Consider the following 15,986-nt stretch of genomic DNA (forward strand, 5'->3'; position numbering starts at 1 on the left):
ATAATGCTGATAAGATATAAAAGAATAATTCATTGTCAAGAATGGAATATTTAGTTTTACATTGTATTATATTTTATTAGACTTACACAGATGAGTACAACATCATCCCCTTTAAAATGTATTAAATAATCATATTAATTTACATGATTAAAACATATTGTACTCGCACATATTGGTTTAAATTTGAATATTGAAGAGTCTAATGTCTAAATCGATATATTAATATTAGAGCGAGTGAAAATCCATACTGTTATGAGCCATATTTCCAATTCAGACAGCCAAAACAGTCAAATGAATTGAACAAGAGGACTTAGATTAATCACTAGCCCTGCTCTGTGTGTGTACGCATATATACGTGCCTGTAATGAGCTACGGCTGCATCTATTGAGTGAAACGTATATACGCACTGATTTTGTTTCAAGTCTAGCCATGTGTAAATGCAGCTCAGCTCAACATAAAGCATGTCGACTATAGAGAGTGACTTTGAATCTCAAGGTTTTGATTGACACACAAAATGGAGACAAGTACACCAACAAGTACACACATTAAAATATGAGTGTGTCACTGTCAAGGATAGATATAAACATATATTTATGCATTTTAATTTACGTTTGGGAGTAGTGTATAATGTAAGTTATAATTTACACACATACAAGCAGCATGTTGGAAATCTGCTTTATGTAAGGAATTGGTTGCCATCATCTGTGAGGCCCTTCGACTCAGTATAAACCATGTCCATTTCTTTCAAGCCTGTTCAGTGTGTGAAGGTAACTGTATGAGTGAGTGTGTGTGTGTTTGTACACAGTATATCTGAGTGTGTTGAGCAGCATCACGAGCAGGTCAGTCAGCATAGATGAGGAAGCCAGAGAAAGTGCTGTATTTGTTGGTGTTTCCTCCGTGGACTTTCCCTCCGTCCAGCTGCACACAGACCTCATCTCCCACGTCTAAATGCAGGATCACACTGTTGGAGGCGTAGTCATAATTCTGATCAGCATCCTGGGCGATAGCGCTGGCCCTCACCTGTCACGCACAGGACAAATGAAGCCACGGTTAGAGGAAGGACACGGAGCAGATCGCAACAATTTACAGATTAGATTCCCAAGTATACTTGAATGCTACTGAGATGTAGATGAACCACTAAAAGTATCTATGATAATTTAGTGATATTCATTAGACCAAACCACAAAACATGTTTAAAGCACAACAACATGAAGTTTGACATTTGAAGCTTTTAAAATGATTTTAAACAGGTGGGATTGGGACCTTCCATTGCAATTCAATACGTCACAAACACATCAACTACCTATTGTGCTTCAGACACTCAGAAAAATTGTCACTTAAAAACAGAGATACATATTCAACAAGTGAGATCTGAGCATTGAATTATTGTTAAAATGAACACGGTAAAACAGTGTTTTTGATATATGTAACAAATTCAGATAGTGAAATAAGCAGACTGAATTCAGTGGCGTTTTCATTATCATATATGAAAGAAGAAAATAATAAGTCCGATTTTTTATATAAATGCTAAGCGTGGAAAGATTTTGATTTGTTAAACCTATAGAATTTTTTTAATAAAAAATAATATTTTAACATGAATAATTTAAAAAGATTGTACAGATTAAAAAATAATAATAATAAAAATAAAAATAATGCTAAAAAATTTATCAATAGACAAAAATGCTGAATTGATTTCCTTTTGTAGGGAAAGAAAAATTGTTTGTAATATGTGCGAGTTTTGTACATTTTATAAACAATTATTATATTAAACTAAATAATTAATATGAATGATATATTATTCATATTAAAGAAACGCTGTATAATGCGATTTAAAACACATGTGGATGAAGCGGTGCTGATGAGGCTGTGGAGGTACATAAGACAAAAAAAAATGTACAAAATATGGCAGATATCTCTACATATAGATGCTCTCTTGACACGAAAGAGGCCTTGTTTTATCATCTCTATGGCAATGGAATGGAGTGATTATTAAATGATACTCTAAAAAGGGCTGGTCGGGTTAAATGGATTGAGCTGCAGATAACCTGCTGACCTCTACCTCAATTGAGAAAGCAGTCATACTCTCTCCTATTTATTTACTGTAGGATCATCTAGCTATACCTAGTTGGATGCTAAAACTGTACCATATCCCTTCCTCGTATTGACCTGTTGAATTTAATCGCAAGCGCACGCATCGCGATGAGACTGTTTACTGGAGACATGGACTCATTTAAATTCTGCTTGAGGGATCAGCCGTATTGACTCCCAGCAGTGGATCTGAAACTTGTTTGTTAACATTTTAAATTGAGATTAGTCATGTGTTCAGAAAGATGCACATTCCTGCAGATGCAATAAAAGGGGCCACGTATTTTAATAGAAAAAAAATTCATACCCTTGCAATATGACTTAGACATTTCTCCCTTTTTTTATATTTATCGTCGTTTTTTTACTATCTGATCTATGCTCAAGTATTCTAAATGGAGAAGATGCGTAAGCTCCTAGCAGACAGGTGTCAGGTGACAGACAGTGATTGTCAGGCATTTTGCTCAGCCGTGTTATAGCCACTCAATCTTTGTCAGGTTTCCTAAACATACAGATCGAGTCTATCCTAGGGAAAAAAAATGACAAAGATATGCACGGTGTCAGTAAACATCCTCATACAACATGCCATCACTCACTCAAATGCCTCTTGTTTTATTGGCCGTGTTATTCCCTTGAGAAACACCCACAACCGCAGGCCACATAAAACACACTGACCCCAGACAAAGATAAACTCCCTCCCATATCCATAATCTAATAACCCCACTTCATTACCATCAAGATACTGTCAACATCCGCACAACGTCCTGAGTGGAGACTTCCGCCATTTAGACTGAAATGCCAATCTGTATAATGATGTTAGGGATTTTACAATGCAGCACTGCAGGACAAATACATCAGCTTTAAATTGATTTTGGATAGCAGTGATAGATAGTTGTCATTTGTAATTTGAAAAATACCCTTCCAAGTATCAAACAATATTGCATTTACATCCGTTATTTTAAGTGTTCAATAATTGATAGGCAGAACTGATTTTTAAAGGTCCCATGACATGGGGTTATTTTATTATTTTATAATGTTTCCTGGGTTGCCCTTATAATGTTAGTATGTTTTTTAGATCAAAAATAGTCATAATTTAGAAATAAAAGCCATTTTTCCTAGCCTGCTTGAAGGGGCGTGTCTGCTGTGGGATTCAGTGGAACCGGCCATTGCTGTGATTGGCTGACATGTATGCATATGAAATAGCTACGTATTACATGTGAAACTCTCTCGAATACTTTTACTACAGCTATTATAAGTTTTTACTATTACAGCTATCGAGATTCAACGAATCGTGGAAGTTTTTAAAGTATTTAGACCTATTCCCATCACATACAATGTTGCCGTGATGAGCACTGAGCAAGCAGGTGACAGTCTGTTGATCGCGAGAATGAACATCTCATCATTGCAATGCAGTTTATGCACTCTCTCTAATGCTTTCCCCAATGCAAACACAGTAAGAGCTTCGTTTAACGTGCGTCATTGATTTCATAACGAGATGTCCAGATAAACTTGCACTGTGTGGAAAGATTGTTCTTTGGTCGTTTTTTGTATAATTTGTTCACAATTTAAATAAGACTATCTTCATCCTACTAAAAGAAACGATGTGAAGTTGATATTTTAGTCACTGGCTTGACTTACTGATGCATAAACAGTAATGAACGATTTTGAGAGAAAGATTACCTGTCTGAACTTTAACAATTAGGCTACACATCAGAAATTGTTGCTTGGTAAAGGTCAAGGCCAGCTCTGTATTGGCCCAAGTTGAGGAAACAGTCGTCGGTGAAATGTTTGGACCATACAAAACTTTGGGAAGTTGTGTCGGCGCATTTCCCTTTCTTTTACGGTCTATGGCATTTCCAGAGAAAATAAAATTAACCCATTGTTTCTTCAGAGGCTCGGATGAAGGAACTAAAAAATACTATTGTGTTCATTTGTACACTGATCAACTGCCATGCTTCGGTCATTTGCAAGCCATGATATCTCTCTCGAGAGAAAATCTCAAATCGCGCTTGCGCGTTCGTACCATAGACAGTAGGGTTCGTACTAGTCTCGCGTAGCCAGACCTTCAGACTGACGGCTGAAGGTCTGGAATTCATAGCAGCTTTCTTTGGGCAAGGCCCGCCCATAAGGCCGTTTGACCGACATGTCAAACAACCAATTACAGTTCGTTTCGTTCAGCGTCACGTTTCGGGGCGTGGAAATGTCCCCACAACAACAGACCGGCGTGCAACCGCGTGCAACAAGTCAGTCAGCATAGAAAATCAAAGAAGGAGAAGAAAACTTCAAGAGTCTATGCCGTGAACCTCGCATACTTTTGAGAATCCTACGTTTAGCTGATCTTGATAAATGCTCGTTGTCACTCATGTAAACACAACAGTTTTTCTTCCGCAATCACACGTCTGCGCTTTGTTTCCCGGCGGACCGAAAATAAACCCGACACTCGCGCCCCCCGGAAATCCGATAAAATTCAACCAATCAGATGACGACTTCGACATTCCTGAAGTGTTTCCAGTAGGCTTTATGCACAGCTTCACTACTTCCTGAACTTCAGCCAGCCCTTTGTTTCCTGTCTGTCATTATTGGACAAACTGATTAGTCCAGGTGTGCCTGATTATTGTTACTGAGGCCAGGCACACCTGAATTAATCAGTTTGTCCAATAATGACAGACAGGAAACAAAGGGCTGGCTGAAGTTCAGGAAGTAGTGAAGCTGTGCATAAAGCCAGTTAAGTGTACCATATGCATCAGACGTTTAGCCAACGTTCCGTGGGCGTGACGTCTGAGGCTGAGACTAGGTTCGTACTAGCTCATTTTCACATGGGCGAGCCAAATTCTCTGGGCGGGCAAAGCAGAGAAAGGGGAGGTTACCTTTACTCCGTATGACGTCATACGGAGGAGATTCAAGATCAGCTCGTCTGAGCTTTCATTTTCTCAAAGGCAGAGAAAGATAGCCAAAGCTCGGTTTACACCGATTGAAATTTCTAGCCACTGGGGGACCATATACAGGCTAGTGGAGCTCATATTAATGTTAAAAAACCTCCGAAAGTGAAAATTTCATGTCAGGGGGCCTTTAATTGTTTTATTTTGCCTTACAACAATGCAAAGCATTCCATTCACTATGAATATTTAATAATAATAATAATGAATATTCAATTAATTATATTAAAATATTCATAATGGCTATGTTCTAATAATAATAGTAATTCTTATTAATGTAGATTTTATTGTAATTAAGTCTATTAATTAATGATTGTTAAAATAATAAAAAAAATTATAAACTTTTTGCTAATTAAATGGTCACAAATATATTTTCTTTTTTAATAGTAATTTTTTTTTTTTTTTACATAAATTACCCAACCTCTGAGTACTGTTGTTGGGTGTCAACACATGGTGCCAATTATCTGTACATAATATAGATTGGTAACACTTTACAATACGTTTTTATTTCTTAACATTAGTTAATATTAACTAACATGAACTAACCAAGCAATACTGTATTTGTAAATCTTTGTTAACGTTAGTTTATAAAAATACAGCTATTCATTGTTTGTTCATGTTAGTCCACAGTGCATTTACTAATGTTAACAAATACAACCTTTGATTTTAATAATGTATTAGTAAATGTTGAAAATAACATTAAGAAAGATTAATAAATGCTGTAGAAGTGCAGTTCATTATTAGTTCATGTTAACTAATGTTAACTAATGAAACCTTATTGTAAACTGTTACCGACTGTAAACTCTAATGTTGTCTTTACTTAAACAATCAAGTGTACTTGACTAAAAATTACTTTAAATTGAGCATTTTGGCCCTGTCACTCAAAAATATAAGTTCAAATAACTTATTTACCTTCAAAATACATAAACTTTAGATTTCAAGTGCTGTGAGCTCAAAATCATGATTAATCCTTACGAAAGGTCATTTTCACAAATGTTGTTTTCTTGACTGTGAAATTAATACATTCATACATGCTTTCTTCAAGTGCAAGGTGTCATTCTTATTTTACCAGAAAACAAATGGCTTTCATTATATTACAATTATTGATCGTAATGGAAATAAACTGTTTTTTTTTTTTAAACCTGATACTTTAAACTTGATAAATAAACTTTAATACCCGTATACAAGTGTTTTCAACACTAAGTTAAGTGAACTTTATTGTTTAAGTACATTAAATAATCGTCAAGTTTGGTGAACTAAACAATTTAAGTCAAGTCTACATAAGCACCAAGTTAAGTAAACTTAAATATGCACGGTTTGGGAGACCCCATTACTCAATTAAATTGAGGGAACGAGTTTACTCAAATCAATTGAGTTCAATCAACTTATTAGGGTTTTCAGTGTAGTTATACTAAACATCCAAAAGCAAGTTTAAAAAAGTGTTAATATCATTAACTATATACACTCACCTAAAGGATTATTAGGAACACCATACTAATACTGTGTTTGACCCCCTTTCACCTTCAGACCTGCCTTAATTCTACGTGGCATTGATTCAACAAGGTGCTGAAAGCATTCTTTAGAAATGTTGACCCATATTGATAGGATAGCATCTTGCAGTTGATGGAGATTTTTGGGATGCACATCCAGGGCACGAAGCTCCCGTTCCACCACATTCCAAATATGCTCTATTGGGTTGAGATCTGGTGACTGTGGGGGCCATTTTAGTACAGTGAAGTCATTGTCATGTTCAAGAAACCAATTTGAAATGATTCGAGCTTTGTGACATGGTGCATTATCCTGCTGGAAGTAGCCATCAGAGGATGGGTACATGGTGGCAATAAAGGGATGGACATGGTCAGAAACAATGCTCAGGTAGGCCGTGGCATTTAAACGATGCCCAATTGGCACTAAGGGGCCTAAAGTGTGCCAAGAAAACATCCCGCACACCATTACACCACCACCACCAGCCTGCACAGTGGTAACAAGGCATGATGGATCCATGTTCTCATTCTGTTTACGCCAAATTCTGACTCTACCATCTGAATGTCTCAACAGAAATCGAGACTCATCAGACCAGGCAACATTTTTCCAGTCTTCAACTGTCCAATTTTGGTGAGCTCTTGCAAATTGTAGCCTCTTTTTCCTATTTGTAGTGGAGATGAGTGGTACCCGGTGGGGTCTTCTGCTGTTGTAGCCCATCCGCCTCAAGGTTGTGGCTTCACAAATGCTTTGCTGCATACCTCGGTTGTAACGAGTGGTTATTTCAGTCAAAGTTGCTCTTCTATCAGCTTGAATCAGTCGGCCCATTCTCCTCTGACCTCTAGCATCAACAAGGCATTTTCGCCCACAGGACTGCCGCATACTGGATGTTTTTCCCTTTTCACACCATTCTTTGTAAACCCTAGAAATGGTTGTGCGTGAAAATCCCAGTAACTGAGCAGATTGTGAAATACTCAGACCGGCCCGTCTGGCACCAACAACCATGCCACGCTCAAAATTGCTTAAATCACCTTTCTTTCCCATTCTGACATTCAGTTTGGAGTTCAGGAGATTGTCTTGACCAGGTCCACACCCCTAAATGCATTGAAGCAACTGCCATGTGATTGGTTGATTAGATAATTGCATTAATGAGAAATTGAACAGGTGTTCCTAATAATCCTTTAGGTGAGTGTATATCAGTCATGACAAACTTTAATATGACAATGTTTAGATGTGTAAAAATCTGAATTATTTCCCCAGAAGATATTAGTTGTGTTGAGGTGCGATGTGAGAAGCCTTTTAGCTCGTCCATGCAGCCTGAATCACAGTTATGTTGGGTTGCCAGTCCCTTGAGAAAACCCTTTTTCAACTATATCTCACATAAAAACTGACTCCTGAAACAGCTACACAATCTTTCACATCCAGATCTAACAGCCACACTCTATGATACAGTCATCTGCACATTGGGCTAGTCAATAACCTACTGTATATATTGAATGCTGTAATTGGTACGTGTTACTGAATTCAAATCAGTGCAACAGTGATGTTTTCTTTACATGGGTTAGGGTATGACCAAAAATATATCAAATCTGAATTATCTTCACTGCAATGACACAATGCCTTATAAAAATCTCATCGAGATCAAAAAAGGCCATAATATTGACGTGGTCAATTTGGCATGTGCATCATTCCACATCTGACAGTGACGACCCGGCCTCCTCTCCCTATCGACGCAGAGCGTATGCCATTCTCCTCATTATTTTGGCGAAGTGGGCAAAGGGGCAGTCTCTCCCTCCGGCATTCCCCCATGTTCAATACGACACCGCAAGCGGTCACTTTAATTATCAGACATCCGGCGAAGACCATTTAAGACATTTCTTCGCTTCCATTGATTCACATCTTGTATTTTTGGGATCAGTTACACCGTATCTGAGCACCCGGGGTTTAGATATCTGCCGCAAAGTGCGCTTGTTAGATGCTTCCTGGCATTTATCAAATATAAGTGATATGAAAGCCTGTCTTGGAGGGAGAGGGAGAGAGGCATTTTAGGATTACCGTTGACTGCACTGGAGATGGATATTGACATGGGAGCCGACTATACTTGTGAAACGCCACGCTGACTTGATCTCAGCGCCGGCTGCGAGCAGGGACCCTCGGGCCTGCTGGGGGCTTGTTCTGCCAGGCCTTTTCATTACAAGGAGGGAAAGGCATTTTATACATAAGCAGAGGCGAGCGCTAGCAGAGAGACAAGGTTTGAAGGAGAAAACAGGAGGCGGGGAGGAGGGGGTGGGGGGGTGGGGGTAGGATAACAGTCTGATCAAGCAAGGCTATTTTGTTAGAGCAGCGAGATGCAAGGGTATATGAAGTCTTGTTTTTTTATCAGTGGTGCCGTGCTCCAGCGGTAATAAAACTGACAGGATTCATTCTCGGTGATATACAGACCTCTTAGAGCGGAGACAATGGAAAACTAGCTCTTAAACTTACCTAAGGGACCGAGCACATGGGAGGGGAGGGAAAGACTAAAGCAAAAAAATGTGAACATTTATTGAATGTTTTGCCTCAAAGGGAGAGTAAAATTTGTTTCGCTTCTTCCAAGAGGTAGGCTATGCTTAATTGGCGTACTGTACGAGTGTGGCATAGCATATTAATGGTTCAAGTGCACACTTTAACACCCGTTACAAGCTCTATGACCATGGGTTCAATCACTGTATGAATATAGTCAACTGATTAAAGGGTTAGTTCTCCTAAAATGTCAAATCTGTCATCATTTACTCATCCTCACCTCATTCCAAACCAGTATAACCCAAGAGAAGATATGTTAATACTTTAGTTAAGGTCCCATTAGTTAATGCATTAATAACATTTACTAAAAAATTAGCAATACATTAGTTACAGTATTTATTCATCATTGTAAACGTTAGTTACAACCGTTAGTGTTAGTCATGTTAGCATAGGTCCATTAAATAATATTAACATATACAACTTTTAATTTTAATAAATGTTGAAATGAACATTAAATAAGCATAATAAATGTTTTAGAAGTATTGAAATAATGAACTAATGTTAATGAATGGAACCTTATTGGAAAGTGTTATCAAAGCTATTTTTGAAGAAAGCTGGGGTTCAAAACAAAATTGGACCCCATTGATGGGATAAACAAAAATAAAATATCTTCTGTGTTTTGGAAGAAAGCAGCTCAGATTTGTAAATAAATGTAAATTAATTATTTATACATTTTGCTGTGAACTATGCTTTAACAAGTGACCCAAGGTGGGATTTAATGAGTATGTCACATATGCAGTCTACTACAAATTTTGAATCAGTTAAAAAGATTTCCCTTGAAACTATTTGGCAATTAGAAGCCCTGCAATTAGGGATTACTACAATTAGAGACTACCAAAGACACTCATTATATTTCTACCGGACTATGTACATGTCACTGCACCGGGAGACATTTATTAGAGCAAGTACTGGTCATTAACAGACAGGCGATGGCATTTTTAACACTAGCGTGTGAAAGAGCTCGACCTTTCAGAGGTCTATTAAAAGAGCGTGTGACAGGTGAAAAAGGGGGAAAAAGAATGGTGGAACGATTAAGCAACAGAGAGGACGGAGTGTAGATTAGTCCACTTTGAACAGAGGTTCAGTCTAAGGTTTCGGGAATGTACATCGAAGCTGAGGGACTATAAATTAAAAGATTAACAGCATGTTAATGATGAGGAAGAAGACATGTAGCTGCTAAATCAGAGATGACGTACGACCCTGGTGGCATATTTTGACTCACATTAGCATTAAGGCAAACAACCCATTATTCAACAAGCACAATAAAAGCGCCACCAATAACGCTAGCAGCATCACATCCTTTTAACAAATCTCTTCATGTTTACAGGCCTTTATGCAGGTATTCCATCAGAAAGCAGACTTATACAGCATAATAATTAGAAGTTATTATTAAATGATGTGCAATTGTTGACCCTAACGACCCCGGGACTTTTGAGGGTGGGATCTGACAGGTCACATTTTTCCCCCTCGTATGAATTCCCTTCGGTTGTAGCAGGTGCTGTGATACAATGACTTAATGCACAGTGACGAAATTTCAGCGTGAATCTCCTTCAGTGGGCAATATACCAAATGAATTACAAGACAAATGAAAATGACCTCATTAAATATTGAAGAGGGCACTATTACGATCACATCACTAATCCTTTCCATCTGTTACTGACCAAATGAAATATTGTAACATTCCTCAAAATTCCATCGTCATACACTGGTGCCCTATTCAAATACAAATAAACAAAAAATGTACTGATCCTACACTAAAAGACAAATTGAAATATGGATGACTGTTTAAATGCACATTTAAAAAAAAAAAAAACTACATCCATGTTAAATATTTATCACATATTTTAGAATAAACAACCACTAAAACTTCAGCTTGGATTAACGGTGTGGGAAAAAATCCTGCTGACCAGTGACTTTTCCATGATTATCCACCCACATCATTTCCATTTCAGGCAGTTCTAAAGTGCAGGCAGTCCGACAATGAGAAGACCATCACAACTGCACCAGCCGGTATCAAGAGACCAGCTTTCACTAGCTGTCAAAACCACCACACAGACAACGATCAGCCAGATGGTCACACGGGCCTGCAACCAGGTACGGCAACATGCATGCCACTCTCTAGAGCATACCTGAGATACTGTTTTTCTCTTAATTAGCACCCGAACATTCACAGACAGTCATTATTAGCAAACAAATGCTTATGTCAGGATCTGATCTTTTTATCATCAAGACAGCTTGTTAAACTGTCAAGCCATGACATGTTTGGCACTTCTCCATCTGTCTATGGCTCTGTATTCATTTTGGTCCATGCGTATAAGCCTCCCAGAAGTCTCGTCTTTCTGCCCACTGTCTGCAGCTTTGTATTAAGTCATCTATCTTCCTTTCCTCCCCTGATCTTTCTGTCAACCAGCCTGGGTGATTCTGCCATACTCTTAACTGTCATGGCTACCCTTGCGTCCTTCTCTAGTCTGTCTCACAATTCACTTGTGCACTTGAGCTTGTGGGCCGCCCACTGGGGTGCCATATTGAACATGGCCTCCACAATGAAGATGCGAGATGACTGTGTCAAAACTTATTTTCAAGATGAAGGATAAAAACAATGATATTTTTCACTGCTTATTATTTTGGTTTTGTTCCTTTACAGTTTTTCTCCTGTAAAAGTACATATTTGTGAGTGTTTCTTCAACTATAGTCACTTTTAATGCTGTTGTAATGCTACTTTTTAAAAAAAATTAAAATCATTTTAGGATGGATTTAAAACATCTGGATCTGGACCAAGAGTAAAGTAATAAAATATATACATAATGGCATTTAATAAAAGCTTTTTTTTTTTTTGTTGTTGCATTTAAAAAATGTATATTTCAGTGATTTCTGATTTGCAAAACCTGAACATTTGGCTTTTGTAATTTACTGCTGGTTCTGACAACATTTTATTAGCTTGGCTCTATTTAAAAGAACACAACAAACAAAACGTAATAAACAAGAAGTGTATGTGAATCAAAATATGCAAATAGCCTATAAATTAAGTTTTCCGTTTACACCCTTTTTGAGATAGTATGCCAGACCATTGAAACATTAATAATGGAACTTTTTATGCAAGAGCTTTTAAATAGGCCTGCAAATATTTATTCATTTGAATGAATTAACTTTCAAACTCAATCCTCAAGAAAGTTACTTGTTTTGTTTCTGAATGAACCAGCAATTTTGAACAAATCTGTTCAAATGAGTGATTCAATGAGTCACTCATTATGACAGTCACCATGATGTACAATGATGTTGAAAAGACAACGTCTGTGTTGAAAGATAACCTAAGTTGTTTCATATACACACAACAACTCTCTGGGTCGGCAGCAGCGTGAACGCAGATTTGATTAGTTCATCAGTGTGATCTCATTTGTCAAAGGGTTATAGACAGCTGAATTTTGAGTGGAATTTTGAATTTAAATTGTGATCTTTTAACGGTTAATCGTGCAGCTCTACTACATACATATAAAAAAAAGAAAAAAGTTTTAATAAAAATCAGCCTCTGGTTGGAGTACCTTTAGTTGAATAAACAACCTTATATGTTTGTATAGAGTAGCATACATCTAGTTTTGAGTAAAATAACACAATGGTGATTCTCCACTTCAAAACCTTTTAATTGAACTCTGTGTTTGGGGAAACTGGCCTATAATATTCAATAGACATGGCTGTTTGAACATCATTTTGTCAGCATTCAAAAGTAACCTTTTACAAATTAACATAAACCTCATAATCCCGACGGACCATTGTCTGCTTTCAGATGACACTTCAGAGAATTCCAGTCTCTCAGCATCTGTCAAAATATCTAGCATCCTTTTTTACTTTTACATGCTGTGTACTTTCCATTATAGCTGCGCAAATCCTCATCCTATGAGCTCTTTAAAATCTTATAGGCTACAGCAATCGTGATTTGTGTCGCAAATGGACTGTTGACTGTATTTCAGGTGCTTGGGGAAGTATCTGATGATTCCATCTGCGGTTTATTTGGTGTAGTGAGCAGTTAACCCACACATTTCTCTATTACATTTTAGGCCCTACAGAAGAGTGAAGCAGGGCCACCTGATGTGCTCGAAATGGACGTAATTGAGTGGACTGAAAAGATAATTAATGAGCAATCAATGAACATGCAATAGAAGGGGGGCACGTACAGCGTGCAGAGGATTCAATCTAAGAGTTATGAATGATTTAACAGAGGAAGCAGACTTGCATGACAATACAAAACTGTACAGGTCAGACCAATTTAATCTACTATCACTAATCACTTTTACAGGGGGTCCACTGTATTAAGCCAGACGTTGTTGTTGTTGTTGTTGTTGTTTTTTTTACAACAAAACACTTGGCTTTCATTGCACAGTGTAATACAAATAAACATTTTATAGTGTGCTTGGGTAAAACTGTTCATAAAAGAATATGTTACGATTGCCTGTCAAATAAAAAGCTGCAAGAGTGGGTCTTGATCCACAAAGGTCATACAATCACTTAAAACCACTACAGATAAACCTTTTCTTGTCCTGCTCATTTCCTGCCCTCAGTTTTTAATTAATGTCTAGGGAATGAATGACTGAGTGTGGAAACTGTCAAATTTTCATGCATTCATTATTTATCTGATGTGCAAACTGGCACTAGACCACACCACGACAGCTCTGGCATGCTGAGTCGTATGACACATTTTTAGGTGATGAGTGAAATGTAAATATATGATGTTTATTTTAGTTATTAAATTTCAAAACATATGGAAATGCAGCTGAGATTGTCTGGACACACACATTTTTATGTCACGGTTTTCCCTTTCAGTAGCCTTTTCTGTCAGCCTTGAAAAACAGTACAACAGCGTCCAATTTGCACCCATGTTGTTTAGTGGGATGGTAATCAATTGTATAATAGGAATTTTAATAGGAAAAAGCTCATAATCTTAACTATTCTGACTCCTCTAGATGAAAATGACCTTAGTGGTGAAACCCAATATGATGAATTGAGACTAAGAGAAACTACTTTCTACATTTGACTGCACACATAATGTCCATAATAAAGGAAAAAGATAGTTGAAGAAATTATTCACCAATTTCTTTTTTTAAATTGTGTCATCCTTCACACATCCTCATGTCGTTCCAAACCATCCATGTTTTGCTTGACAAAGAAGATGTTTTGAAAAATATCTCAGTTTTTTTTGTCTTGTTCAGTGCTGTTTTGGACCCCACTGACTACCATTGTATGGACAAATACAGTAAAAATAATTCTTCAAAATAACTTCATTTTGTGTTTGCAGAGGAAGGAAAGTCATACAGGCTTGGAAGGACATGAAGGTGAGTAAATAATGAAAGCATTTATAATTTTTGGGTGCACTATATTTTAAAGCAATTGAGCTGAAGATTTCATTTCCACCACAAACAATTTTTATAAATAGGGATAAATTCTTACCTGTCCGTTCTTCTTGAGGTCTGCCCACATACTGGTCCCATCTCCTCCTCTCATCAGGACATGGTAAGTGAAGAAGTAGATACCAGGCAGAGGGCATGTGAACTTTCCAGTGCTGGGCTCATAGTAGTTGCCAACATTGGTCACCACATCATCAAATTTCAGCACATCAGTGCCTTCATGTTGCTTGCGCAGGCCTGCGTAAAATGCAATCTTAGGGCTGTAGAACGACGGCACATAACCGCCAGGCCCAGGACCCGGGGGCCCTTGCGGACCTGGCTTTCCAGGTTCTCCAGGTGGACCAGGCGGTCCCGGGATCCCCGGAGGTCCCCGATAGCCAGATTTCCCTCTCCGGTTTGGAAAATCAGCAGGTGCGGGTGATACAGCCGTTAGCTCCTGGCCATGAGGAGTGGTGTAGGGGTCACAAACCATCCGACAACTTCCTAGCATTTCATAATGACTTCCCGCACTGCCAGCTCCTCCTCCTTTAGTGTTGTGGACCAGTAAAGGAATGGTGACCAGGAGAATCAGAACCATGGCCACACCCACGGCCGCTCCTATGACACGCTTGCGGCGGCTGAGCCGGGAGGCAGCAAGCGTTAGAAAGTCCTCCTCTCCTTTAGATGGAATGGTGCCCGCCAGCGTGAACAGTGGAGTTTGAGAAAAACTCACTAACAAAGAAAAACAGCCACCCCAAAGATATCAATAGAGGAATGAGGCCAATGGGGAGAAGGATAGCAGATGAATTTATGGATGAGACAAGAAGACCAAGAAGAGAGTGGAGCATACAGAAATGAGAGGGTGCAATGGGACAAGAGGTAGGACAGAGTGGAGACCGAAAGGAAGATCTGGAAGAACGAAATGGAACAGTGCAACAGAAAGGTGTGGCACGGCAAAGAATAAAAGATGATTACAGGACAACAAGGTGGCTCTTGGCGAGCTAATATACGGGGACACTCGCAATACAATGCAATACTGTATTTTTAAAGTGTTGTAATTTCGTGGCTAATAACAATACACATCTTTACATTCATCCCCTTGCTTGTTAACATTAGATCTACAGTTAATTGTCCAATACACAGAAAACTCTTTGAGGTTTCTCTTTTGCATAAGTGAATGCAGCAACAACCTGTTTTGGGGTTTTTCAGTTCAAGTTCCTGTCCAAGTGCAATTGAGCAATTGCAAAATTCAGTTTGTAAAGGGCTAAATTAAATCACAAAGTAAGCTGCTTGTGCAACAAAATTCTAATTAAGTCCAACCAAAGACCTGAAAGATGTGCCAAAAGAAACTGATACACTAAAATGCTCCTGCTCAATGAAAATTGTCCAACGCCCTGCACCAAAACCCGATGAGCCACAATGTATTGATCCTTCAGAAAATTATTATTATTTATTTTTTAGGAACATATGGAAGACCCCTGTAGTTGCTCTGGCGGGACTGGGAAAATTCCACAGAAATAGAACTAGAGGAGGAAAAAAACATGAAAAG

General features: G+C 38.2%; 1 protein-coding gene across 1 annotated transcript; it reads right to left on the minus strand.

Annotated features, from left to right (window-relative positions):
• Positions 1-15,783, minus strand: c1ql4a (complement component 1, q subcomponent-like 4). The gene is made up of 2 exons (XM_056239260.1): positions 14,502-15,783; positions 1-1,020 (listed from the first exon to the last, which is right to left on the minus strand). The coding sequence occupies exons 1-2, from the start codon at positions 15,033-15,035 to the stop codon at positions 841-843; spliced, it is 714 nt and encodes a 237-aa protein (XP_056095235.1). The 5' UTR covers positions 15,036-15,783; the 3' UTR covers positions 1-840.
• Between the last annotated feature and the right edge of the window lie 203 nt (positions 15,784-15,986).

Source organism: Rhinichthys klamathensis, unplaced genomic scaffold (genome assembly GCF_029890125.1).
Source record: "Rhinichthys klamathensis goyatoka isolate OS25496 unplaced genomic scaffold, OSU_Roscu_1.1 h1tg000020l_1, whole genome shotgun sequence".
Taxonomy (NCBI): Eukaryota; Metazoa; Chordata; class Actinopteri; order Cypriniformes; family Leuciscidae; genus Rhinichthys; species Rhinichthys klamathensis.

Bases quoted from the DNA above. Each gene is read 5' to 3' on its own strand.
- c1ql4a (XM_056239260.1), bottom strand. From the start codon at position 15,035: ATGGTTCTGATTCTCCTGGTCACCATTCCTTTACTGGTCCACAACACT. The intron at 1,021-14,501 runs GTAAGAATTTAT...TGTGCGTGACAG, and splicing joins ACCTCAAGAAGAACGGACAG to GTGAGGGCCAGCGCTATCGC.